This window comes from Oncorhynchus tshawytscha, linkage group LG03 (genome assembly GCF_018296145.1).
Source record: "Oncorhynchus tshawytscha isolate Ot180627B linkage group LG03, Otsh_v2.0, whole genome shotgun sequence".
In the NCBI taxonomy this organism is placed as follows: Eukaryota; Metazoa; Chordata; class Actinopteri; order Salmoniformes; family Salmonidae; genus Oncorhynchus; species Oncorhynchus tshawytscha.
The window spans coordinates 40,768,702-40,794,472 of NC_056431.1; the positions used below are offsets into that span (position 1 = coordinate 40,768,702).

The 25,771-nt window shown below is 44.4% G+C and overlaps 1 protein-coding gene across 2 annotated transcripts in view; it reads right to left on the minus strand.

The window, feature by feature from the left end:
* The window catches only part of LOC112234140 (kalirin-like), a 263,265-nt gene that overhangs the window by 74,584 nt on the left and 162,910 nt on the right, over nucleotides 1-25,771 (minus strand). For both annotated transcript variants that reach the window (XM_024402137.2, XM_024402136.2), the window contains exons 12-24: nucleotides 23,259-23,428; nucleotides 20,811-20,985; nucleotides 20,007-20,202; nucleotides 18,410-18,576; nucleotides 15,594-15,713; nucleotides 10,624-10,842; nucleotides 10,220-10,369; nucleotides 8,170-8,284; nucleotides 7,613-7,728; nucleotides 2,479-2,601; nucleotides 1,832-2,014; nucleotides 1,057-1,178; nucleotides 527-593 (exon numbers count right to left, since the gene is read on the minus strand). In XM_024402137.2, coding sequence (XP_024257905.1) covers nucleotides 527-593; nucleotides 1,057-1,178; nucleotides 1,832-2,014; nucleotides 2,479-2,601; nucleotides 7,613-7,728; nucleotides 8,170-8,284; nucleotides 10,220-10,369; nucleotides 10,624-10,842; nucleotides 15,594-15,713; nucleotides 18,410-18,576; nucleotides 20,007-20,202; nucleotides 20,811-20,985; nucleotides 23,259-23,428 — 1,923 coding nt within the window. The remainder of the gene's footprint in view (nucleotides 1-526; nucleotides 594-1,056; nucleotides 1,179-1,831; nucleotides 2,015-2,478; nucleotides 2,602-7,612; nucleotides 7,729-8,169; nucleotides 8,285-10,219; nucleotides 10,370-10,623; nucleotides 10,843-15,593; nucleotides 15,714-18,409; nucleotides 18,577-20,006; nucleotides 20,203-20,810; nucleotides 20,986-23,258; nucleotides 23,429-25,771) is intronic.

The following is a 25,771-nucleotide window of genomic DNA, read 5'->3' on the forward strand; positions in this document are numbered from 1 at the left end:
CCTTCCTGGCACTGATTCTTCTGATAGCAGATTCTACATGCAATACAGTTGAATGCACCGACTGTAAGTTGCTCTGGATTAAAACATTTTTTTTACCTTTATTTAACTAGGCAAGTCAGTTAATTAAGAACAAATTCTTATTTACAATGACAGCCTACACCGGCCAAACACGGGCGACGCTGGGCCAATTGTGCACCGCCCTATGGGACTCCCAATCACAGCTGGTTGAGATACAGCCTGGATTCAAACTAGGGTGTCTGTAGTGATGCCTCAAGTGCTGAAATGCAGTGCCTTAGACCGCTGCGCCACTCGGGAGCTCTAAATGTTAATGGATAACTAAAATGTTAATTGTAATTGAAGTACAATGACTGTAGAGTGGTGAAAAAAAAAAAAAAAACGTAGAACCTGACTCATTATATCATGAAAACACCCAGGAACCCCCTCTTTAAGTACATACCAAGGCCAAAAGATCCCTGAAATGAAGAACGTTTAATTGCCAAGCGAAAATGGAAGGGGGAAAGCTTACCTCTAAACATTCATGCAAGTCCCTGACATAGGCCTTCTCAGTCTGAAGGAGTTCAGCCATTATGAACCTGGATAAATACACACATACAATATATCAGCAACCAGCTATGACGTCGTCTGTGTTCCAAACAGCTCCCTGTTCCCGACATAGTGCACTACTTTTCGATCAGCGCCCATAGGGTGCCATTTGGGACGAACCCGTAGTCTCCTCCCGCATCCCCATTCCAAGACTACCAATGACAACATCAAGCCAGATCACATGAACTGCACCATCAATTGTGTTTTGCTATTTTGTAAACATATTTAGAGTTGTATATACTGCATATAAGAGAGGGATACAGAAGAGAAAGTGAGCAGAGGACCGAACCACTGCCCCCAAGGCCAAGCAGGCAGCAGGTGACAGCACTACCACTAGACCCCAGCACATCACGGAATGTTAAACATAGGCCTATGCACCTTATCAAAGGCCACACTTGCAACACTTGCTTCCTCCTCTGTAGTGTCTGTAGAGTGTCTGTAGCGTGCACTCACTCTTTCTTCCTGGCTGACTTCCTCTTCTCCTCGTTGACCTCGTGGTTGGGGTCGCGGAGCTTCACCTCCCCAGGATCGGTCAGGCTGGCTGGGATGATGTCCAGCTCCAAGTCCTTATTATCCTACCAGAGACAGAGGGAGAGCTCAGCACACGTCCCAAATAACACCCTATTCCCTGTGTAGTGCACTACTTTATACCAGAGCTCTATGGGCCCTGGTCAAATGTTGTGCACTGCATAGGTGAATAGGGTGCCATTTGGGATGCAAACCTTTCAACATGGTCCGTGATGACACAGCACGTACACATGAAATAGACTTTTCGAACAGACTGTGTTTCAATTAGAGGAGGAATTGATGCCTGTGTGTCGAGATGAGGACTTCAAACTGAGATGTGTTGGGTCTTGCCCCTGGTTTTCTTTGCCCCACGGTGGTAGAGATACTAGCTACTGTACTAAGCTTTGTGGACATCTTCCATTTGTAAGACAGTCCCACTCACGTGTATTTGCAGGACCATGCTACAGAGGAGGTGACCACTAAGGGAGCTATGACAACAGCAGCAGGTGAAGGTCTATACACTCAAGGGAGCACAAATGAGGAATATCATATGTTTGACAAAATTTGTTTCATTCCATACGTCCTTTGAAAACACAGTCATTAGCAGTCGAAAGACTGAGCCTAATTAGTGACCAGGGATTGGGGTTCGTGTTGATGAATGAGCGTTCACAGCAGGTGGGGTTAGCCCTTAGTCCCATAGGGGCCCTCCAGGGGATCTTACCTCGGAGCTGATGCCCAGTGATTTCTCCAGGCTAGAACGGTACTTCCCCATCCGGAGGGAGAAGTCTCGGTAGCGCTTGTCCACCGTGGTGACCCACTTCTTCAGCTCGGTGACGTGCACATGGCCCTTTTCCACAAAGCTGTCGGCCAGCTGAATGAGGAGCTTCACCTTCTCCTTGGTTTGCTGTAGGAAGCACATAGAGAGATGACGTGTATAAGTGTGTGTGTGTGTGTACGTGAGTTTGCATAATGTGTGTGTATTATTATACGTGTGTGTGTGTGTGTGTGTAAGCATGATCGTGTGTGAGTGTTTCAATCATCTGTAGCCTCCACACTCCCCGTCAGTGTCTAGGCGGACGCTTGAGAGAGTGCAAACACGCCTCAGGAGAGATCTCTAACACTTGCTTGCTGCCTGAACCACTGGGCTGTAGACAGGCAGACACAAGGCAGGCTGCAGTGGAAATGTTTGGCTAATATCATACGCAGGTATAGGGTCAGGAGTAAGTGAGGGAGTCTGAGCAGACTCCGAACAGTAGCTCTAGGGCTGCGTACCAGATGGCACCCTACTCCAAAAGCAGTGCACTACATAGGGAGTAAGGTGCCATTTGGAACGCAGCCTAGATCTGCTTCCCAGCTCCAGGTCCACACCTTGGCAGAGACTCTGAATTCCTCGTACTCCTTCAGCAGTTCCTGACTCCTCTCGCCGCTCTCTCCAGGGGAGGTGTGAGTGGAGAGGTAATACTCTCCTGTTTCCTGGATCCAGTCTAAGGCCTGCGGAGACAGACGGGACAGGGGGGAGTGAAGAGAAGTGAAGAGCTCCCTCTTTCCATATTCCTCTCTCCCTCTCTGCATGCCCTCTATCTTTCATCGGTGGCTGTGCTGGCCATCGAAAACAAACAAAAACCCCACGTATCCCTGGCTGGGTCTAGTCCAGGGCCAGATGCTATGGACATGCAGTATAAACACAGCACTCGGAGTGCTTGGACTGCGTTCAGGAGAGCTCACCTGTTTTTTGTTGTTGTTTTTGAATTTGTATTTTTAGGCGGTAGATCAGCTTTAGTATTGCAGATAGATTGTAGCTTCCATCAATGTAATTGTCTGCATCACTTCCAATCACCCATATATATTTTTGCAAATATACATTTACATAAACTCAGCAAAAAAAGAAACGGCCCTTTTTCAGGACCCTGTCTTTCAAAGGTGATTCGTAAAAATCCAAATAACTTCACAGATCTTCATTGTAAAGGTTTTGAACACTGATTCCCATGTTTGTTCAATGAACAATAAACAATTAATGAACATGCACCTGTGGAACAGTGGTTAAGACACTAACAGCTTACAGACGGTAGGCAATTAAGGTCACAGTTATGAAAAATTAGGACACTAAAAAGGCCTTTCTACTGACTCTGAAAAACACCAAAAGAAAGATGCCCGGGTCCCTGCTCATCTGCGTGAACGTGCCTTAGGCATGCTACAAGGAGGCATGAGGACTGCAGATGTGGCCAGGGCAATAAATTGCAATGTCCGTACTGTGAGAAGCCTAAGACAGCGCTACAGGGAGACAGGACGGACAGCTGATCGTCCTCACAGTGGCAGACCACGTATAACAACACCTGCACAGGATCGGTACATTTGAACATCCCACCTGCGGGACAGGTACAGGATGGCAACAACAACTGCCCGAGTTACACCAGGAACGCACAATCCCTACATCAGTGCTCAGACTGTCCGCAATAGGCTGAGAGAGGCTGGACTGAGGGCTTGTAGGCCTGTTGTAAAGCAGGTCCTCACCAGACATCACCGGCAACAACGTTGCCTATGGGCCAAACTCCCCGTCGCTGGACCAGACAGGACAGGCAAAAAGTGCTCTTCACTGACAAGTTTTGTCTGACGATGTTTGTCTCACCAGAGGTGGGGGTCGGATTCGCGTTTATCGTCAAGGGAATGAGCGTTACAAGAACTGGCAAATCTGGTGCAGTCCATGAGGAGGACATTCACTGCAGTACTTAATGCAGCTGGTTGCCACACCAGATACTGCCTGTTACTTTTGATTTTCACCCCCAATTTTGTTCAGGGACACATTATTCCATTTCGGTTAGTCACATGTCTGTGGAACTTGTTCAGTTTGTCTCAGTTGTTGAATCTTGTCATGTACATACAAATATTTACACATGTTAAGTTTGCTGAAAATAAACGTAGTTGACAGTGAGAGGATGTTTCTTTTTTTGCTGAGTTTGCATACATACACATTCATATAAATACATATATACACATATCTTTTTAAAATATATTTTCCTTTATTACTTTCTAACCCTACCACCCCTCCTCTAATTGGAGTAAACTGGTGAACAACAATGCTTTGGCTTCTACTTCCTGCTTACTATATACATTTTATGCACAGTCTATTTTACAATAGTTCTATTTGGTTTGTTTTTACTCCTGTCCTTCCTCTACCCTCAACCTCTCCCAACTATTTATGATGTCCACCCGGTTTGCCATATCTTTCAAACTGTGTTCTTTCACAAACGTTCTGAACCTATATACATTTTACGGACACAGTATGTTTTATGTTAGTTTCTTGTTGTTATTAGTCCCAACCTTCAGCTCCATTCAACCCCTCCCATCTATCTCTTAGAACCATCCATATTGGATTTCTATTTGCCATATATTTTTCAACTGTGCTGTGATGTTTCACAAAAGTTCTGAACCTTTCTATTCTCATTGTTGTACATTTGTAAATTGAAAATAAACATTTTTGCTAAAATTATTATAATAATATTGATCGATAGACTATGACTTTCAGATCACCCAGTAGTGCTTCAGGTAAATATTGCAATTCTTCTGCCATTCCTGGACCTGTGACCAAAAACGAGCTATAGTACATATGGACATTACCAAAACAAATGATCGAATGACTCTGTCTCTTCGCAGCAAAATCTGCAGAGCTGGCAAGATTGTATCCCCCATATAAATAACATTCTATTGGTTGCAAGAATAAATGGAAAAACCCTAACCCTATAATATTTTACACTTGATCTTTCTTGAATAAGTACCTCCATTTCGTTTCGTTGTCCCTCTAACCTATTCTGAGCCCTTATGGGACAGTTTTTATTGCTATCTATCTGTTCTGTTAGACCTTCTATTCCCTTTGTTTGTATGGACTCTTTTGACCTATTCTTTTGTTTGTTTTAGAGATGAGTACTGAATTGCATGGACTCTAAAGTCACATTTAAAAGTGTCCCATATAATAAGAGGATTTGCTGTACTTACAGTATGTTGTGTCTGAAAATATTCAGTTATAAATGCCTCTGTCCTACTTAAAAACAAGTTATCGTCCAATAGGCTTTGATTACATTTCCAATATCCTCGCCCACGTGGTAAGTGTAATGTATATGCCAATTATCTGATGGTCCGACTGCATTCTATCCGCTATCAATACTTTGTAAACTTTTGGTCACATAAGAAATGACATAAGAAAGAAGTCAAGACAACTAGCTTGATTGAGCCTCCGCCATGTACAGTGGGGAGAACAAGTATTTGATACACTGACGATTTTGCAGGTTTTCCGGCTTACAAAGCATGTAGAGGTCTGTAATTTTCATCATAGGTACACTTCAACTGTGAGAGACGGAATCTAAAACAAAAATCGAGAAAATCACATTGTATGATTTTTAAGTAATTAATTAGCATTTTATTGCATGACAGAAGTATTTGATCACCAGTAAGAATTCCGGCTCTCACAGACCTGTTAGTTTTTCTTTAAGAAGCCCTCCTGTTCTCCACTCATTACCTGTATTAACTGCACCTGTTTGAACTCGTTACCTGTATAAGACACCTGTCCACACACTCAATCAAACAGACTCCAACCTCTCCACAATGGCCAGGACCAGAGAGGGTGTAAGGACATCAGGGATAAAATTGTAGACCTGCACAAGGCTGGGATGGGCTACAGGACAATAGGCAAGCAGCTTGGTGAGAAGGCAACAACTGTTGGCGCAATTATTAGAAAATGGAAGAAGTTCAAGATGACGGTCAATCACCCTCGGTCTGGGGCTCCATGCAAGATCTCACCTCGTGGGGCATCAATGATCATGAGGAAGGTGAGGGATCAGCCCAGAACTACACGGCAGGACCTGGTCAATGACCTGAAGAGAGCTGGGCCCACATTCTCAAAGAAAACCATTAGTAACACACTACGCCGTCATGGATTAAAATCCTGCAGTGCATGCAAGGTCCCCCTGCTCAAGCCAGCGCATGTCCAGGCCCATCTGAAGTTTGCCAATGACCATCAGGATGATCCAGAGGAAGAATGGGAGAAGGTCATGTGGTCTGATGAGACAAAAATAGAGCTTTTTGGTCTAAACTCCACTCGCCGTGTTTGGAGAAAGAAGAAGGATGAGTACAACCCCAAGAACACCATCCCACCTGTGAAGCATGGAGGTGGAAACATCATTCTTTGGGGATGCTTTTCTGCAAAGGGGACAGGACGACTGCACCGTATTGAGGGGAGGATGGATGGGGCCATGTATCGCAAGATCTTGGCCAACAACCTCCTTCCCTCAGTAAGAGCATTGAAGATGGGTCGTGGCTGGGTCTTCCAGCATGATAACGACCCGAAACACACAGCCAGGGCAACTAAGGAGTGGCTCCGTAAGAAGCATCTCAAGGTCCTGGAGTGGCCTAGCCAGTCTCCAGAACTGAACCCAATAGAACATCTTTGGAGGGAGCTGAAAGTCCGTATTGCCCAGCGACAGCCCTGAAACCTGAAGGATCTGGAGAAGGTCTGTATGGAGGAGTGGGCAAAAATCCCTGCTGCAGTGTGTGCAAACTTGGTCAAGAACTACAGGAAATGTATGATCTCTGTAATTGCAAACAAAGGTTTCTGTACCATATATTAAGTTCTGCTTTTCTGATGTATCAAATACTTATGTCATGCAATAAAATGCACATTAATTATTTAAAAATCATACAATGTGATTTTCTGGATTTTTGTTTTAGATTCCGTCTCTCACAGTTGAAGTGTACCTATGATAAAAATTACAGACCTCTACATGCTTTGTAAGTAGGAAAACCTGCAAAATCGGCAGTGTATCAAATACTTGTTCTCCCCACTGTATATCTCACTCGGTCAGGATATTTAAGCCTCCATATATCCACTAGTTCCAATATATCAATGACAGTCATGATTTCCTTAAGAGCATGAGGGTGATAGTTTTGTAGTGTGATTTCATTTATGGTCCATTGAGGTATTTAAAACAGTATTAAAATCTCCCACCATGATAATAGAGTCTTGTAGGGTTGATAATTTATTATATATACTTTCAATGAAGCGTGGATCATCATTATTTGGTCCGTAAAGGTTAATGACCCATATCTGTTTATAGTCCAGTAACATATTTAAAATCATCCATCTACCTTACCGATCTGTTTGGAAAATTTGCACATTCGGATCAAAATTACTGTTAATTAATATCAATTTGAGTTTCTTTCCCCATGGGAGAAGTATATTTCAACCCCCAGTCCTTTTTCCACACAACTTAATCTAAAATTGTTGAATGAGTTTCCTGTAAACAATAGATATTATATTCCTTCTCTTTGAGCCAGGTAAATATTGTTCTTCATTTCTTATTATCTGCTAAGCCATTACAATTATAACTGGCTATACTTATATTCCACCATTTACCACAAGGAGATACACGTTTCAAATCTATTTATCAGGAATATATGTTTGTAAATTTACCATTAAAAAGTACCATAGGGATTGAGTGTCCATCTAGCTCACCTGTTTGGCGCTGCGTTCGAACACCACGTACTGCTGGCACTGCTCCAGGCGCCGTTTCTTCATGGTCCAAAAGTGCAGAACCCGGTTCTCCCTCTGGAGCAGCTCATTGAGGATGGCTAGAGAGGAGAAGGAGACCAGGGAGCACAGAAAGAAGTTAGCATATCGTCAACACAGTGGTTTCAAACACAACCCAAACTAGTCCATATAGTCCATATAGTCCATATAGGACATAAGAAACTAGAAGTTCAACTGAACGTAAAAAGAAATATGTACATTTCATAAAGAAAAGAGCAATAAAAGAGTTAGTAACAGTAATGTATAAGGTCTGGTGCTCAGTAGTCAATATATGTGCGTCCCAAATGACACCCTATTATCCCCTATATAGTTCACTACTTTTGGCCAGCGCTGGTCAAAAGTAGGCGTGCAGTGAGTCTGGGGAGACGCACTCCACAAATTAAATATAATTATTATTAGCTACTATAATGTGAATAGGGTGCCATTTAGGGTGCCATTTGGGACACAGCCCATGATCGTGTATTAGGGCTGTTGTGACTGACCTTTAACCTGCTGCTCGGGTCCTCTGGCGTGGCCTGAAGCACCAGGTATACCCACGTTGTTCCTGTGGATATACTTCAGGAACACCTCAGCATTTCTCCTGGCCAACGTGCATGCCTGGGACACAAGAAGGGACATTGTCGAAACAGGATCATTGCAACGGACGACATATCCACAATTACCATCCAGAATACATTGAAACTGAGGTTAAGATATTGCATGTGTGACATCATAGACACATCACTGTCAACATGGTTATTCGTTTTTAGTTGACAACAAGTAAAGTGGCATTCACAACATGTCTTGCAAGAGGTGGACATGTATTTCAGTTCTGTAAAGGGAAAATCAATATGAATCCTAACGGCTACGTGTTGCAGAATACAGATGTGTCCCACTGAAGAGAATCAGACAGACAGAACAGCCCGAGTTCATGGTCTGTGAATATGCAGCAAATGAATGATCCACAGAACATGGTCTGCATCCCAAATGGCACCCTATTCCCTATAGTGCACTACTTTTGTCCAGAGCCCTATGGGCCCTTGTAAAAAAGTAGATCAAAAGTGGTGCCCTACTGGTGTTATTCCATGCAGCACTGGTGTCAGTTTTGGGAGGTGTGTTTTCATCACCCTGGGTGATTCTTAGGAGCTGGGGGAGTTAGGGTGAAGTTGCCCCTAGCTATTCTTGGGTCAGTTGTGCATTTCTCTTATTTGGGGAAGCTGATCTGTACCATTGGGAAACTTCATGCTCTCGCCTATACACCTAGGATCAGAATCCCCTGCCCCAATCATATCCTTAACCTTTAGGTTAAGGGGAAAATGCATAACTGACCCAAGATTAGTGTCCAGGGGCAACTTCACCCTCCCTAGGAAGGAGCAAACTATTGACGACGTCAGAAACGCTTCAAAAGGGTGATGAAAATATAAGTCGGCATTATTCTGGTTGGAGGCAGAGGATGAAAATCTGTCTACGAAAATAATTTCTGTATGGAGGTCAACGAGAGAGTGTCGAATTTGGTCAACAAAAGATTTAACCATTAATTTGCTACGAGAGGCTTATTTGATCGAACATAACGTTCTTAATGGTTAGTTTGTCACGAATGCACTGATATAAGTGGATGCACGTGGCATTTCATCAACTAGAAAATGTAAAAAATAAAATATATTGAGTTGTGCCTGTTGTTCACATGTATATCTGCCCTCTCATTGGCAAGAATTGTCCATTCCAATCTCACCTCATGTATTTCCATTGTTAGAGCGGTCATTCAACTATCTTGTCAATATAATAGAAAATCTTTGTTGGAGGTAAATACAAACACAGCAATGACGATCTTGTTTGTCTAAATCTGCTTCTCATTCTGTACATGTGGTATTCCGAAAATGAAAGGATCGAGCAGAGCAGAGAGATGCAGAAGACGGAAGAAGAAGACAATAAAAAAAGGAGAAGGGAGAGGAATGAAATGTTAGCAACACTAGCTAGTTACTTTTGAAAGAGCTGTTTTAAAAGCCTTTTTAGCTAGCTGGCCCGCCATTAGCTAGCTAATGTTAGCTAGCTCGCTAATGTTAGAAAGCTAGCTAATGTATTAGCTTGCTAATATTGCTCTCGCTATTTATTCTGTAACGTTAGCTAGTTTCAAGTGTACATTGTATTACTGTCGTCCTTACATAGTTAGTGATACCACTGAATTTTCCCTGGAAGTTTTCCATTTTGATTCTAGCTAGCAAGCTGGGTCATTATGCTGTTATGCATTTGCTGCGTTCGGGGAAAAGGAACAAAGAGGGGTGGCGACGATTCTTGATCTTGAGTCAATGACCCAGCTAGTGTGGCTACTAGCTAGTTAGCTAGTTAGCTTCATCTGTTTGTTTGCTAAGTTTGTAGCTAAATGGGATTGCTAGCTAGCTACGTATTTATCTGTACTGTAAACTAGCTAATTGTCTATGTTGGTTTATTATTTCAATATTATTATTATTATTTCAACACAATGTACCGCCACAGACAAAGGAGGCACAGGGAATAGGGAACCATTTGAGACACAACCATGTTGCTCTGCTGTACCTTGAGGAAGGCTTCCTTCTGTTCCAGGTGTTTGCTGATGAGGGGGATGACATGGTCCGTCTCGGCCATGGCTCCCAGCTTGTCATGGCCACCACACCAGTCCTCATCTCTCCTGTACTCTTGCTCCAGACTCTCCAGCACACTGCACACCTGAGGAGGGTACAGGGGTCTCAGTTAGTCTTCATGCTAGGTTGGACACAATTTCGAGGTGCCATCACAGAACAGGACATTCTACCAATATGCAGCCTTTTCTATAGGGACAGGATGACAAGATGGAGGCCATCCAGGCCACCACCACCATTTGTCTCAATGGATGGGAAATGCTCGAGGTGGTTCTTGAATGATTCCGACACACCTAAAAACAATTCAGGGAGCGCTATGTGGGGGATGGTGTGTACACACACCTGCTCAGAGGTCTTGTAGAAGGCCACAGAAGCGTTGACCAGCTTGAGTCGATCCTCCATCTTGAGCATGAGCTGTTGCCAGTGCATGGCCACCTTCTCGGCGCAGGCCCGTATGCCGTCCGGGTCAAAATGGCCCGCCTGGAGCATGACCTCAGCCTTCTGCTGCACTTGCAGGGCACTCTGGTGCGTCTTCTGGAGGGAATTGGCATGGAAAAGGGACTGGGGGGGCGGGGACACGGAGAGAGAAGAAGAGAAAGGGGTTGTTTAGGTTCAGGGTAAGTGACATGACAATGTTACATGATCATGTGTTAATTTTAACAGTGTAAATATGATGTTTTTTACAAACTGAACATGTGCCAAGACTTTATATATTCTTTTGCGGAAATGGGTTTTCTACAATGTTGTTTTTTGGGGCTGAACCATAGGTGAGGCATGGTAATGTTAAACCTTTTTTTCTAAAGACTTGATATATGCCATTGACTGTAGTCCAGTCTAGTCTGGTGCTTGCAAGGCATTCTGGGAGCACGGGTATCCTTTGGACGTCATTGCCTATGTGATTAAAACCTTCCAATAAATTATGATTTAAATTTGATGTTTGGTTTTATTAAAAGAAAGATGCAAAAATATGAGAGGCTTGAAGATAAGTGACATTTCATTAGCTACTTGTCTGGAGCTGTCGAAAGATACTGTCACACTAAGAATAAATGCAATTATCTGTCCATATGGCCTCTCCATGTCTAGGTCCCAAATTGCACCCTATGAAGTGCACTACTTTTGACCATGACCCTGGTCAATAGTAGTGCACGATATAGGGAATAGGGTGCCATTTGTGATGTAACTTCGTCTGCACTTCTCTCATTTTTCCTCATCTCACATATACTGTGTACAAAATATTAGGAACACTTTCCTAAAATTGAGTTGCATCCCCTTTAGCCCTCAGAACTGCCTCAGTTCCTCAAGGTATGGACTCTACAAGGTGTCAAAAGCTTCCACTGGGATGCTGGCCCATGTTGACTCCAATGCATTCCACAGTTGTGTCAAGTTGGCTGGATATCCTTTGGGTGATGGACCATTCTTGATACACATGGAAAACTGTTGAGCATGAAAAAAACAGCAGTGTTGCAGTTCTTGACACACTCAAATCGGTGCGCCTGGCACCTCCATTCAAAGGCCCTTAAATAGTTTGTCTTGCCCATACACCCTCTAAATGGCACACATACACAATCCAAGACTCAATTGTCTCAAGGCTTAAAAATCATTCTTTAACCGGTCTCCTCCCCTTCAGCTACACGGATTAAAGTGGATTTAACAGGTGACATCAATAAGGAATCATAGCTTTCACCTGGTCAGTCTATATCATGGAAAGAGCAAGTGTTCCTAATGTTTTGTGCACTCAGTGTATGTTGTCCTCTAGAAAGAGAATATTCAGTTGTAGCAGTGTCAAATGGCATTTTTGGGGTTTTTGCTTAGCTAGGTTGCACTACATCACAAAGGAAAAAATAAATCAGAATTGAACAGAAATGCATTTTTACAAGTCTATTCAATCTTACAGAATTACACCCATAGAGGCAAACGACCATGTTGTGCTTTTCCTGCCAGCACCAGGCCTGATTTACAACTATAAATCCACCAGAGAAAGCTAATACAGGAGAAAAGGAAATAAAGCCGTCAAGAGTAATTCAACATTTATGCACTTACACAAGAATGAGCACAGTGTTTAACTTTAAGTTACTACTTAATCAAAAACATTACAACTTATGTGTTATCATACACCCAAAAAGGAGGAATTGTTTCCAAAGGGAATACGAGCAATTGAGTTTGTCCTTTGAATGAAAAATCCATTGAAAATATCTGCAGAAAAGGAACGAGAAGAAAATGTACCGTTACATAACAAACAAGGAATTTCATTTCTACATGAGTCCCATTACCTAACTCTAGAAGCCTTCCTAAACTGTAACGTAAAGCAGGTCCGCATCCCAAATGGCTCTCTATTCCCTTTATAGTGCACTACTTTTGACCAGGGCTCATAGGGCTCTGGTCAAAAGTCGTGGACTTTATAGGGAATAGGGTGCCATTTGGGATGCATCCCAGGTCTCTGGTCCACAGCTAATGGAGGGCCAGGGAAATGCTGACTCCCCATGAAAGCATAGGACCAAGAGCCATAAACCTTTCATAAAGCATCAATCTTATAGGAGTATATATCACATAACAGTCACTGGTTCATCTAGAACGCTCTGTCAATGTAGTTACTTTTACAACATCCATTTTGCATCTAATATGATAATCAGGTAAATCCAGACTTAAGTCCCTTAAAGGGTCATCTATGATTGCTGCTTCTATTTGTTTTACTTTTAGAATTATTGATACGATCAGGTCCAAAATGATTTCCTTGATAAAGATGTGCAAAAAAGACGGTATAATAGTGTATTATGTATATTAATACAAATACTGGCTATATGTCACGACTTACGCCGAAGTCGGTCCCTCTCCTTGTTCGGGCGGTCGATGTCACTGACCTTCTAGCCATCACTGATCCATTTTTCATTTTCCATTAGTTTTGTCTTGGCTTCCTTCACACCTGGTTCCAATCCCATTCATTACCTGTTGTGTATTAAACCCTCTGTTTCCCCTCATGTCCTTGTCGGAGATTGTTTTATTGTATGTTATGTGCCGGTGTGCGACGGATTTTGTACCCGCTTATATATATTTTTTGTATATTTTGGTTTTTGGAGTTTTATGAGCACTTATTAAACAACTCTGTTTATACCAAGTTTGTTTTCCTGCGCCTGACTTCCCTGCCACTGACACACACCCATTACACTATATTTTATGCTCACAAATGCAGAAAATTATATTAATTTAAACTAATACAATTCTTCAGAGAAAAAGATTTTGTTTAATAAGTATATATATATATATATATATATGTATTTCCTCTCAAAGAGATATGGGTGAAAATGATTGGCATCCCTCTTTTCAATACCTTTCAATACCTCACCTTGCGAGGATGTCGACACTGAGCCTTTTTGCTAAATGTTTTATGAGATTGGAGAACACGTTGGGAGGGATCTTAGACCATTCCTCCAAACAGAATCCTTCCAGATCCTTGATATCCTTTGTCTGCTCTTATGGACTGACATCTTCAATTCAAACCACGTTTTCAATGGTGTTCATGTCCAGAGACTGAGATGGCCATTGCAAAATGTCAATTTTGAGGTCAATTATCCATTTCTTTGTGAATGTTGATGTGTGCTTCGGGTTACTGTATTGCTGGAAAATCCACTTGCGGCCAAGATTCAGCCTCCCAGCAGAGGCAACCAGGTTTTTGGCTAAAATGTCCTGGAACTGGGTAAAGTTCATGATGCCGTTGACCTTAACAAGGGCCCCAGGACCAGTGGAAGCCAAATAGCCCCATAAACATCAAAAATCCATCACCATATTTTACAGTAGGTACGAGGTTATTGTCTGCTGATGCATTCTCAGAAGAGGCTCCAAAACCCACCATTGGTGTGCGTGGCCAAAAACTAATGTCATCTGACCAAAGCACCAGGCGTTTACATTTTGTTGGATGACGTGAAAATTGAGCTCTTTGGCCACGCACCCCAGCGGTGGGTTTGGCGTCGAAATAAGGACGCATAAGCAGAAAAGAACCCCATACCTACTGTAAAATCTGGTGGTGGATGATCAAGGATGTACGGCGGGATGGTCTAAGATCCCTCCCAACGTGTTCTTCAATCTCATAAAACATTTGAGAAAAAGGCTCAGTGCCGTTACTCTCGAAAAGGTAAGGTATTGAAAGGGATGGAAAAAAGTATCACTAGTTAAACAAGAAGCTCTTTCTCTGAGCAATTGTATTCGTATAAAATAATATGTCATTGATTCTTGAAGATTATGTAACTAATAAAGGCCTCATCGTGAGTTTGGTTCAACTGTCGTGCCCCATCAGTACCCAAAATATAAGCTTGTTTTACCTCACCACTCAGCCGTTTAACAAAAAAAGTGGCGGGGTATCGCTGTGATGTCGTTTGAATCCCAGATTGCCCCTTTCTCTCTATAGGTCCCAATAGAAACCTGATGTATGGAGAGGGTGAAAATGATTGTGTGTGTGTATGTGTGTGATAGGCCACTGTGTTGGCTTTCTAGGGTAAATACGTTTGTTTCCCCCAAAGAGAGGAAGGGATGGTGATTACATTAAGAAAACTCCCTCTACACCCTGCACAGTGATTTCATTAAAGTTCGCTAATAGGTTCTTAAAAGGCTTATTTTCATTTCCCCCAAATCGATTCCAGAGCTGTGCTGGACAGGATTCAGCACACATGCACACGCACGCACCCACACAAACACATATACACACAAGTATACACACGCAAACACACACACAGTCTTGGGTGGTGGTTCTTGGGCTGGAACAGGCCTCCGGATCCAGGCTTCACTACTCGGAGTCAGAGCCACAGCAGAGCCAGACTGTGTGCCAGGTCACCAGCGTGCTGTGTGTGTGTGTGTGTGTGTGTCTTTGCTGAAACAGGACTTTACCAAGCAGCCCCATCCTGTGTGTGAGCGCTGCCGTCATGCTCAGAGCAGCAGCTATTTAAAGAGCTGAAGGAAAACAACCAGTGCACTGTTTCCCCCAGATAGTGTGTGTGTGTGTGTGTGTGTGTGTGTGTGTGTGTGTGTGTGTGTGTGTGTGTGTGTGTGTGTGTGTGTGTGTGTGTGTGTGTGTGTGTGCGTGTGTACCCCTGAGCCTGTGTAACGTTGACAGACAATGTTTGCGCGGGTGTGTGCATCTGCGTGTGTGTGTCTTAACGGTATACGGAGTTCACACCAAATATGCCGTTGCGTTTAGCTGTGTTTACACTTCGTGCATGCTTGTGTGTGTGTGTGTGTGTGTGTGTGTGTAGTTTAATGACAGCGCACGTTGCAGTGATTAGCCTGGTCAGTCAGCCTGGTTTTGGGGAGGGGGGAGCAGGTACCTCGATGGCCAGCTGGAACTGCTCATGCTCCCTCTGGAGTTGCTCTGCCTCTGACAGCGAGCTGGCATTCACCATGCTGGCGTTCAGCATGGACTCCCCGTTCCGGATCCAGCCCAGGACCTGCAGGGCGGACACACAGAGAGGAGAGGAGTTTAGAGTTTACATTGGTACAGTACAGTTAGATCTAGGCCAGAGGAGGGAGGCTGGTAAGGGAGGATTTCTCATAATAATGGCTAAAATAGAATGGTACCGAACCTATGAAAACCATGTGTTTGATGTGTCGGATACCATTCCATTGATTCCGTTCCAGCCATAACTATGAGCCTGACCTTTAAAATGCCACCAGACACCACTGGTCTGGGCAACCATCAACTCACGGGAAGCTATGGTCAAATGTGGCTAGAAGAACTGGTTGGTGTAACGTAACACAATACAGTATTCAATAATGTCACTTTTTTAGGACTATGAACATGCTCAGTCATGGTTCGCCTCAAACGGCAGTTGAAAACGTCAGAGGGACAGACTGAGTCAGACCTAGAAATACCAAAAGTCAGGCTTATATAATGCATATCTAATGCGATCCCAAAATAAAGCATGAGATCAAACTAGAGGCACACAGAGCTTTGGTATAGTTAGTTGCGCTTCATAAAAGCACAGCTTGGTGGCATAGTTCAACATAAACAAGGGGATAAACTAGGATTAGCAGTACTATAATCTTCACGGGCATATTAACGATTAGATATTACACGTGTTCCCTTCTGTTCATTTAGGAATCCCATGAGGGATTAGAAACATATGGATCATTTGTTTTCTCTAGCTTCCTGAAACTCAGAGACCGGCTATGCAGAGGATATGGCTCGTCAGTACCACTCTCTTTCTTTCTACCTTTCTACCTTCCTTCCTTCCTTCCTTCCTTCCTTCCTTCCTTCCTTCCTTCCTTCCTTCCTTCCTTCCTTCCTTCCTTCCTTCCTTCCTTCCTTCCTTCCTTCCTTCCTTCCTTCCTTCCTTCCTTCCTTCCTTCCTCCCTCCCTCCCTCCCTCCCTCCCTTCTGCTACATCCTCTTTCTCTCTCTCTCTCTCTCTCTCTCTCTGCCTCTCTGTCTCTCTCTCTCTCAGCCCTTCCCTTTGCTACACCTTTTCCCACTCCCCTCCATTCTCCCCTCCCTCCATTACCAACCACACTACCTGGACTGGGCACCGTCCCAGAAGCCTCCTTCATAGCTACTCTCCAGCAATCAGCCCTATTACCATTAGAGTGCGTCATGCAAAGTGGAGCCTCTTCACTCCCAGGTCCCCGGTGAGAGCAGTTTGGCCCTCAATTACAACCGTCCAAATGAGATTAGTGCAGAAGGAAGCTGGCGCGAGATGAGGAAAGAAACTGCGGACGGTGTGAGGGAAGCCAGCAACCATCTGTGGTAGGGTTATTGCAGCTGCATGGCTATAGATTTTTCACCACTGGCTAGCTAGCGCTACTGCAAATGGTGATGGGATTTGCAGTACGTCATCACATGAGTAATTCATCTAGTAAGTAAACAAGTAACGAGCCGCAATGACTCATAGGAGCCTGTCTCCTGTTGCGTAAGGCAGCTCGACGTACAAGTACACCCCCTGAACAGGACACTAGTCTATGACAGAGCCTTACCTCCAATCTATCTCCTTAACACCGAGTGTCAAGTAGAGACGGATTGGTTCCCATTCCTACAGTCTTTGCTACGATTCGGCCAGGGATCGAACTCCCAACCTTGCAATCTCAGGGCGGACACTCCAACCACAAGGCCACTGAGTCGGTTCACTGATCGACCAGTGCACACTGTTTCATTCATTTCTCCTTTATAAAGTGTATATGAGGTACACTTTCACCGGGGAAGTACGACTGAGATCGACATCTCTTTTCCCTGGGAGCCCTGAGACTTGAGAAACGGTCAATAACAGCAAGAGCAGTACTCTACTGACTATCTACATGTGGCGTACATTATGTGTGTCACTAGCACTGCGACAAATATCATCCATTATTTACGGAAACTGCAGCATTTATCCAATAAATATCCACTTGCATTGATATTGAGGCTGAATCATTTATGGTTATATTTCATTTGACTTTAAGAGGTGATTTGCTACGTGGATGGTCCGGCAGACTTCAGTTTGAGAGAGCGATCCAGACGATTTTATTCCTCTGTATTTCCACAGTTTGTATATGTCTTGCATAATGAAGAAGGCACACAGCTAAAAGTGCTCTCTGTCAAACTGTCATTCAGATTGAAATTTCCCCAGAGAGCTTGCTCTCTCAGAACGCGTCCCAAATGGCACTCTACTCCCTATGTAGTCCACAGGGCTCTAGTCAAAAGTAGTGCACTATATAAGGAATAGGGTCACATTTGAGAGGCAAGTTCAGATTGACACAGACAATACATTACTAGCCTGTCTGAGAAGTGATTCAATAATCGAGTTGAGCGTTTTTCAATGGCACTGGCATACATTGTCTTCACATTTGACTCTAGGCCATACAGGCAGATCAGTAGGCAAAAATGTTTGAGAGGAGTGAACAGCTGTCTTCACCAAGAGGCTAATATAAGCCAGTCATTGATCAAACACTGAGCCACTGCTGGCAGCCACGCGCACACACTGACTGTTTGATGCAGGGTGCATTCTGCTGGGTGGATGTGTGTGTATATTTGCACGTGCGGGTTTCTGTGTGTGTGTGTGTGTGTGTGTGTGTGTTTGCGTGAGTGTGTGTGTGTTTGAGACAGACCCTGGACTCTCACCAGCCCAGTTCGCCCTCGTTACCCCTATAATATATAAGCATGGGTGTACACCCACCTGTTTGACCTCTGACTGCAGATGGCGGAGCTGCAGACACTCCTGCAGTCTCTTCTGGGTCTGGTCAGCGCTGACGTCCAGCTCATGCTGCTTCTCATGGAGGAACTCCAGCAGCTCCTGGACCTGAGTGGCCAGATCCACCTCTTTCTCCCCAGTCAACTCAATGCCTAGAACACCACACAGGCACGATGGTCATTATGACATGAAATCATACAGTCACAAGTAGTTACATACCATACATGAAGCTATGCATTTGTCCTGTTTTCAGACAAACTGGTTGAAACGATGTTGTCCCCATGTTACTTCCATCAAATAATGAAATGTGATGGTGTTGAATTAACGTGGAAAACTGATATTTATTTTTTGTCTTTTTGTCACTGAACTTTAAATCCAATGAGATGGTTAGCATTATTGTTGAGAGCCCTACTGGCCCAGGTCAAAAGGTGTACACTATATAGTGAATGGGGTGCCATTTGGAATGCTCCCATACAGTTATGTTTCGCCGTGCAATAGGAGTGACCTCATAAGGTAATATAAACTGGACCACTAGGTGGCGATAGTGCACTAGTCCTTCTCCAATGAACACCAGCTAATTTCTCTCCGCCTTGTTCTTTCTCAATGAATGAAATCACCCGACTTAAAAAGACAACACTTCACTTCAATGTCTAATTAAATCATTACTGGGACTACCCAAAACCACAGGGTTATCAAGTGTATCTGAGGAGACAAGAAAACAGTGAGTGCGTTCCAAATGGCACACTGTGCGCCCTGGTCAAAAGTAGTGCACTTCAAAAGGAATAGGGTGCCATTTAGGACGCAGGCACAGTGAGGAGGAGTACCACTCCAAAAAAACATCGATACAAATGTCTATACTGTACAGGTTTAAAATGTGACCCTTACACTGGGCTAATTCAATCTTCCAGGGGGAAATATTGTGGAGAGTCCAGCCCACACCTTTGGAGGGCTTAAGTCTCCTTTGGACAGGAACGAGGGGGATGTCACAGACCACACAGTCCACGAAGGGCACACGAGGGTGGCCCAGATTGAGTGCTTTCCCCAGAGTGCCATTTGGGATGCAGCCCAGGCCTAGAATTAAACCCCATGCAGTGCAGTGAAGAGGGTAAGAGGATTGTGCTGAGGGGGAAGGTAAAGCCTTGCTTTTCAAACCTAATTCCTGACTCCTCTCCCTCTCTCCAGATGGTGAACTCCACCGATGTTCAGATAAGACTTCTACTACCCCTCTGAACCTCTACTGCTACCAGCCTCCCTCCATCCCTCACAACCATCAGATCCTTCCACATGAGCCCAAGTCAGGTGGCCGGTGGGTGGACCGCTGCTCTCTCTGAGTTGGCAGGGCAGCAAACCTACCCATTTACTCTCCTGTCCCTCTCTCTTAACCCATTCTACGCCTAGCCCGGTGACATAGCTGTAGCCGTAGACTCTCATGGCAGAACTACACACCATGTGAGTTGCGCAACCTTTACATCATGCAGAACAGACACGTCCAGTGACAAGAGCGTCATTAGGGAGAAAAAGAGATGCAGCTGAGTGTCCCCCCCCCTATCGCTGCACAATATGAGTGGCTGTCAGTGTTCACCTGAGGCCTGGACCTCCATGATGTACTGGTGCAGGTCCTGTCCCTGCTGCATCACCTCGAAGGTCATGTTGTTCATGGCCAGCTTGCGCTCCGTGTGGCGCTGCAGCCGCTGCTCGGCCAGGGTCAGGTCCTCCGAGTTGAAGTCGTTCACCTGGCGCAGCAGGTCCTCGTTCCACGCGTCCAGCTCTGCCGTCACCTGCAGGGAGAGCAGAGGGCAAAGGTCAGAGGTTAACAATGTCGTTAGTGTTACACCCGGATGGCACACCTGGGGGCGTATGTATCAAGCATCTCAAGAGTATGAGTGCTGATCCGGGATCAGGTCCCCTTTGTCCATCTAGTCTTATTCGTCATGTTCTAAAAGGCAAAACTGATCCTAGATCAGCATCCCTACTCTGGGATGCTTGGTACACTGAGAGTCTTGTCACTAAGTTATTACGTGCAGCTCAGATGATATGGTGAAACAATACCACAGCCAAATCTCTTCCCTTGGGCATACGGTACATTTATAAGAACAGTATATAGCTCTCCCCATATTATAGTTCATAATGACACCATTGCATAACCCAATGGTAATTCACAGCACGTCTCAGGTCTAGGACATACTAGGAGAGCAGCACTGCACTGCACGTAGTTATCTATCAAAGTCAACTGACATTAGGTCTCTCCAAGCCTTACGCTACGATCATTAGATTACTGTGTGGCCAGCAGATGGGCACAGTACACAGTAGCCCCCCCCTCACTCCCATCGACCTGCCACCTGAGCCCCCTCTATCCCTCCCCCAGCCGCCGTCTTCCCGCTCACACCTCGATGGTGTACTGCTCAAAGATGCGTAGCTGCAGGAAGATGTCCAGTTTGATTTTCCTCTCGTGGAACAGCTCCTCCATCTGGCCCTGGGCCTCGTCCAGGTGCTGCAGGACACTCTCGATGTGGGCGATGGAGCTGTTGTGGGGCATCTTGTTGGTGGACATTGCAGCGTCCCTGGAGCCCAGGAGGGGGGAGGGAGGGGGAGAGAGAGAGAGAGAGAGAGAGAGGAGAGAGAGAGAAAGAGGAGAGAGAGAGGGGAGAGAGAGAGGAGAGAGAGAGAGAGAGGAGAGAGAGGAGAGAGAGAGAAGAGAGAGAGAAGAGAGAGAGAGAGAAACCTGAGCTGTGAGACAGGCAGCAATAAGACCAAGGCTCAAATGGCAACCTATTAACATCCTCCCTTTATTGCGCACTATCTTTGACCAGGGCCCCTAGGACTGTAGTAGTGCCCTATAGAGAATAGCAAAATAGACGCAATGGGGGTGTTCTTGTCATGGTGTTAAGTGTTCAATAAGAAAGGTTGTAAAATATGCAATAAACGAGGCAGCTCTATGGAATAGCCTAATTGCCCACACTGTAAAGGCACTGTAGTCCTTTCCTGCGGTCAAATGACCTAGTGTCAGAAATAAAAACAGTATATATATTTTTTTTACAGAAACGAAATGACAAAATGTAGACCTACAGTATCTTTGCTAAATGCGTTGACTTGAAGCCATTTGCAGTCCACATTGTTCTAAGCGGCTTCAATAGCATCCACACTGCCGTAGGAGTCAGGACTACTGTAAATTGCATTATGGCTGATCATGGACATGCCAGACATTGTCAATAAGCCAGATGAAATGAATTCTTGATTAAGGCCTAAAAAGAGAACAAATCATTCAAAAAATTCTAACATTTTAACAGAACAACAACTTGTTTTAAATAGGCTATGTCACACTTACAGGCACCGTCATTTCTCCCCGTGGGCGTATAAATATTAAAACAACGCAGATATGGAGGGTTTAACGCACATCCAAACGTTTCACAGTAGCTGGACAGAGATCCAACATAACGAGAAAGGGAGAATGTCCACTCACCGTTATACTGTTCCCAAATAGACCTGTGCTTTATGAACATAATCAGGAGCCAAACCTTTTATTCCACAGTCTTGACTACTTTGCGATTACATCGGGCAGACAAAAAACGGCCTTAATTGAGAGGAGGGGAGACTATGCTTGGTTTTTAATGAAATAAAACAAAATGGGAATTAAAAAAATAATAATAATAATGTTTCTAAATACAAAGTATACAGGCACCAAAAGCCCATTGGGCTACTCTTGTACCATGCGCGTATAAACGGTGATCGGCACGGCTGGATAGGCTGTGTTCCGCTGTCAAAGTTCATTCCGTAACCAACTGCGTTACAGGTTGGTCTTAAATATCCCCATCAGCGCCGTCTGAAATTAGCACATTGGATCAGGTTTTTAAGGACACACCTCAAATATTTCCACCCCGACCATCTGAGCTCATATAAGACAGGTAACCTGGTTGTTAGGGCTGGTAAATGCCTGTGCGCCAGTTTTTACATGATGAAATTGCAAACTTAACACCAGCCGAAAAGAAATTGCCCTCTATCTGACATGGTACAGGTGTCTTATAGTTTTATACTTTGGTTTTAAATGACATTTGCCTGTGTGACCCTGATTTAGCCCACTGCTGTAAAAGGTTAACACACCTGCCCCTGGAGTGGATTAGCAATTACAACACCTATCACAATGCAGTATTGAACTTCGAGTGCTTCCCAAATGGCACCCTATAGGATGGGACACAGCCTTATAGTACAGCAATCTATATCTGTTCTCGGACACTTGACACTCTCTCCCACACATGGGTCCGTGGCCCATAAAACAAGCGAGTGTGTTTTGTTGACTGCAGTGAAATGGCATCATATTTCCATCGCTCTTGACAGTACACTCTTAGACAAAAAGGTGCTAGGAGAACCATTTGAAGAACCCATTTTGGTTCCAGGTAGAATCCCTTTGGGTTCCATTTAGAACCTTTTCCACAGAGGGTTCTACATGGACTGAAAATAGTTCTACCTGGATCCAAAAAGGGTTCTCCTATGGGGACAGCAAAATGACCCTTTTGGAACCCTTTTTTCTAAGAGTGTACAGTATAAATCGTCTCAGAGTAGGAGTGCCGATCTAGGATCAAGTTCCCCCCGTCCGTGTAATTTTATTCATAATGATCTAATAGGCAAAACTGATCCTAGATCAGCCCGTAGTTCTCCCCACTGTCCCCTGGTGGAGGCCTCTGTAGCAACACCCCGGGGTGAAGTTTCCCCTAGGTTCAGATCTAGGATCAGCTTCCCCCATTCCTAACCTTATCCCTTAGTGGGGGAAATGTAAAACTGACTCCAGATCAGCATATAGGGGCAACTTCACCCTAAATGTAGCACATACAGCACTGACCTGAGCTGCTGGATGAGATCCTCTCCCTCCTTGATGACGTTAAGCGTAGCCTCCAGGGTGGCCGTCTGCTGCTGCTGGAACTGCTTGATGAGCTCCTGGACTGACTCCACCGAGTCTGAACACACCTCTTCCAACAGCTCCTTCTGCAGATCCTCCATCCACGTCCACAGCTGGAGGGAGAGAGAGAGAGAGAAAGTGAAGGAAGGAAGGAAGACGGGAGGAAAGAAGGATGATGGGAGGGTGAGAGAGAGAGAGAGAGTGAAGGAAGGAAGGAAGAGAGAGAAAGAAGGATGATGAGAGAGAGAGAGAGAGAGAGAGAGAGAGAGAGAGAGAGAGAGAGAGGAAGGAAGGAAGGAAGGAAGGGAAGGAAGGAAGGAAGGAAGGAAGGAAGGAAGGAAGGAAGGAAGGAAGGAAGGAAGGAAGAGAGAGAGAGAGAGAGAGAGAGACGTTACAACAGAACTCAACATAACTCACACCCTGAGGGTCAGACTGTAAAGGACACAATGGGTGAAACTTTAAGCAGCAATAGTTGTCTAACATCAATGCACTGACTTAGTAAAATAGACAGTAACTTTTCAGTTTGGCTTCACATGTATAATACATACGCAGGACGAGTGCTCAACACATACTGTATCTCTCTTTAGACGAATTGTTTGACAGCGGGGAAGAAATAAATCCATTTCCTTTTCCATCTCCACAATTAGAGAACTGCTCTCAAAACTCACCGAAAATAGATGCCCATTTCTCAAACTACACTGCGTATTTATTTATTTTTTAAATCACAGAAAAAAAGATGAACTTGCACTTTAATATTTCAAATGAGGGAACAGGAGCTTGAATATACAATTACACACAGCACCTGAAGCATAATCCGAGTAAATTGGCAGGAGACGTTTGGTTGTGTTGAGGGGGGAATGAATCGCAAAGTTCAGCACCTGCTTCATCATCATTTCAGTATCAGCACACGCTAGCTTGGGAAGATTGTTGTCCCAAATGGCCTATTCCTTATATAAAGTGAACTACTTTTTACCAGGGCCCATATAGGGAATAGGGTCGTCATTTGGGATGCAGACTCCCTCACTGTTCGCAGTCAGCTCAAGCTCTACTGAGATGCACTGTTGAGGTTTTTCCTATTTACATTTAAAAAAAAGGAACTTGCTGGACATAGATTTGGCCTGCTAGGCTTGCTGGTCCTCAAAGCATACTCATAGGACATTATGGTAAAAGCAACGCTGCTCTGCCCTTCTCACTCTCTCCGGGTGCAGTGTGTGTGTGAAATGAGTTACTCTCATAACAGTTCATCTAGTATGAAGAGTTTCGTTATTTTAGCCATGACAATAACAGCACTTTGCCCCGAATGCACCAAGCCATAAAACGATGCACGGATTTACTGCTTGCTAAGTGTTCCTCCACAGACAATAATTGGAAGATGGAAATGAGTCAAGATGGTGAGCACCACAAGTGGATGCTCAAGTGTTGTTTGCAACACTGCAATGAGGTCGACAACACAGGCGTAGCCTAATCATTGAACCAGATAAGTACAACGGCAAGATCTAGCATGACACAACTCATGGACACTAACAGACACGTTGTATTCCAGGAACCACATTCCTAAAAGAATGGCGCACAAAAAAAACAAACCGAAAAAACACGCCTCAGGATACTAACGTCATCACCTCCCTCCAGCGAGACACTGTACTCCATCCCAAATGGCACCCTATTCCCTTTATAGTGCACTAATTCTGACCGGGGCCCTATCCACATTCCTATAGGGCTCTGGTCAAAGGTAGCACGCTTTATATAGGGATATCGGGTGCCATTTGGGACACAGGGCGCTGTCATCATTTCCACTCGAACCTGTACATTGGCTCACTTCACTCATGACTGTGACTATACACACATGCAGAGGGGATTCTCTGTGTCTTTTGAAGGGGTTAACAAATAATGAATAAAGCAGAGAGTGGCGTTGCCATCTTGGTGGTTCCCATGGTAACCGCTCCTTCATGACTGATCTGAGCTCGCTCAGAATTAAACATGCTTCTCTGTGTGACTCCTGCTTCAGCTAATGGATCCGGGCTGTGTTGCGCTGCACTGGGCATGGCCAGCACCACACAGCTACCACACATTTACAGATTTCACCACGAACCTGAATTAGGATTAGACATAGGATTAGGGTGAAATAGGTTGTGCATACTATTTGTAATCCCAGGTTTGTAATACTGTAATAGAATATACTGTAGAAGCACACACACGTCACACTTGCACACAGATTTCACCATGAACCAGAATTAAGACATGGGATTGGGGTGAAATAGGTTGTGCATAATAGTTGTAATCCTGGGTTAATGTAAATGCTCCAGTCAGAAGACACTGAGAGCATATCAATACTCTATGTCTCATGTGGAGTCCATAGTGAAGTATCCTCCTCCTTCATTTAACTTGCATCCCAAATGGCACAAATTCCCTCTATAGGGCACCGCAATACGTTTGACCAGGGCTCATGGGGAATAGGC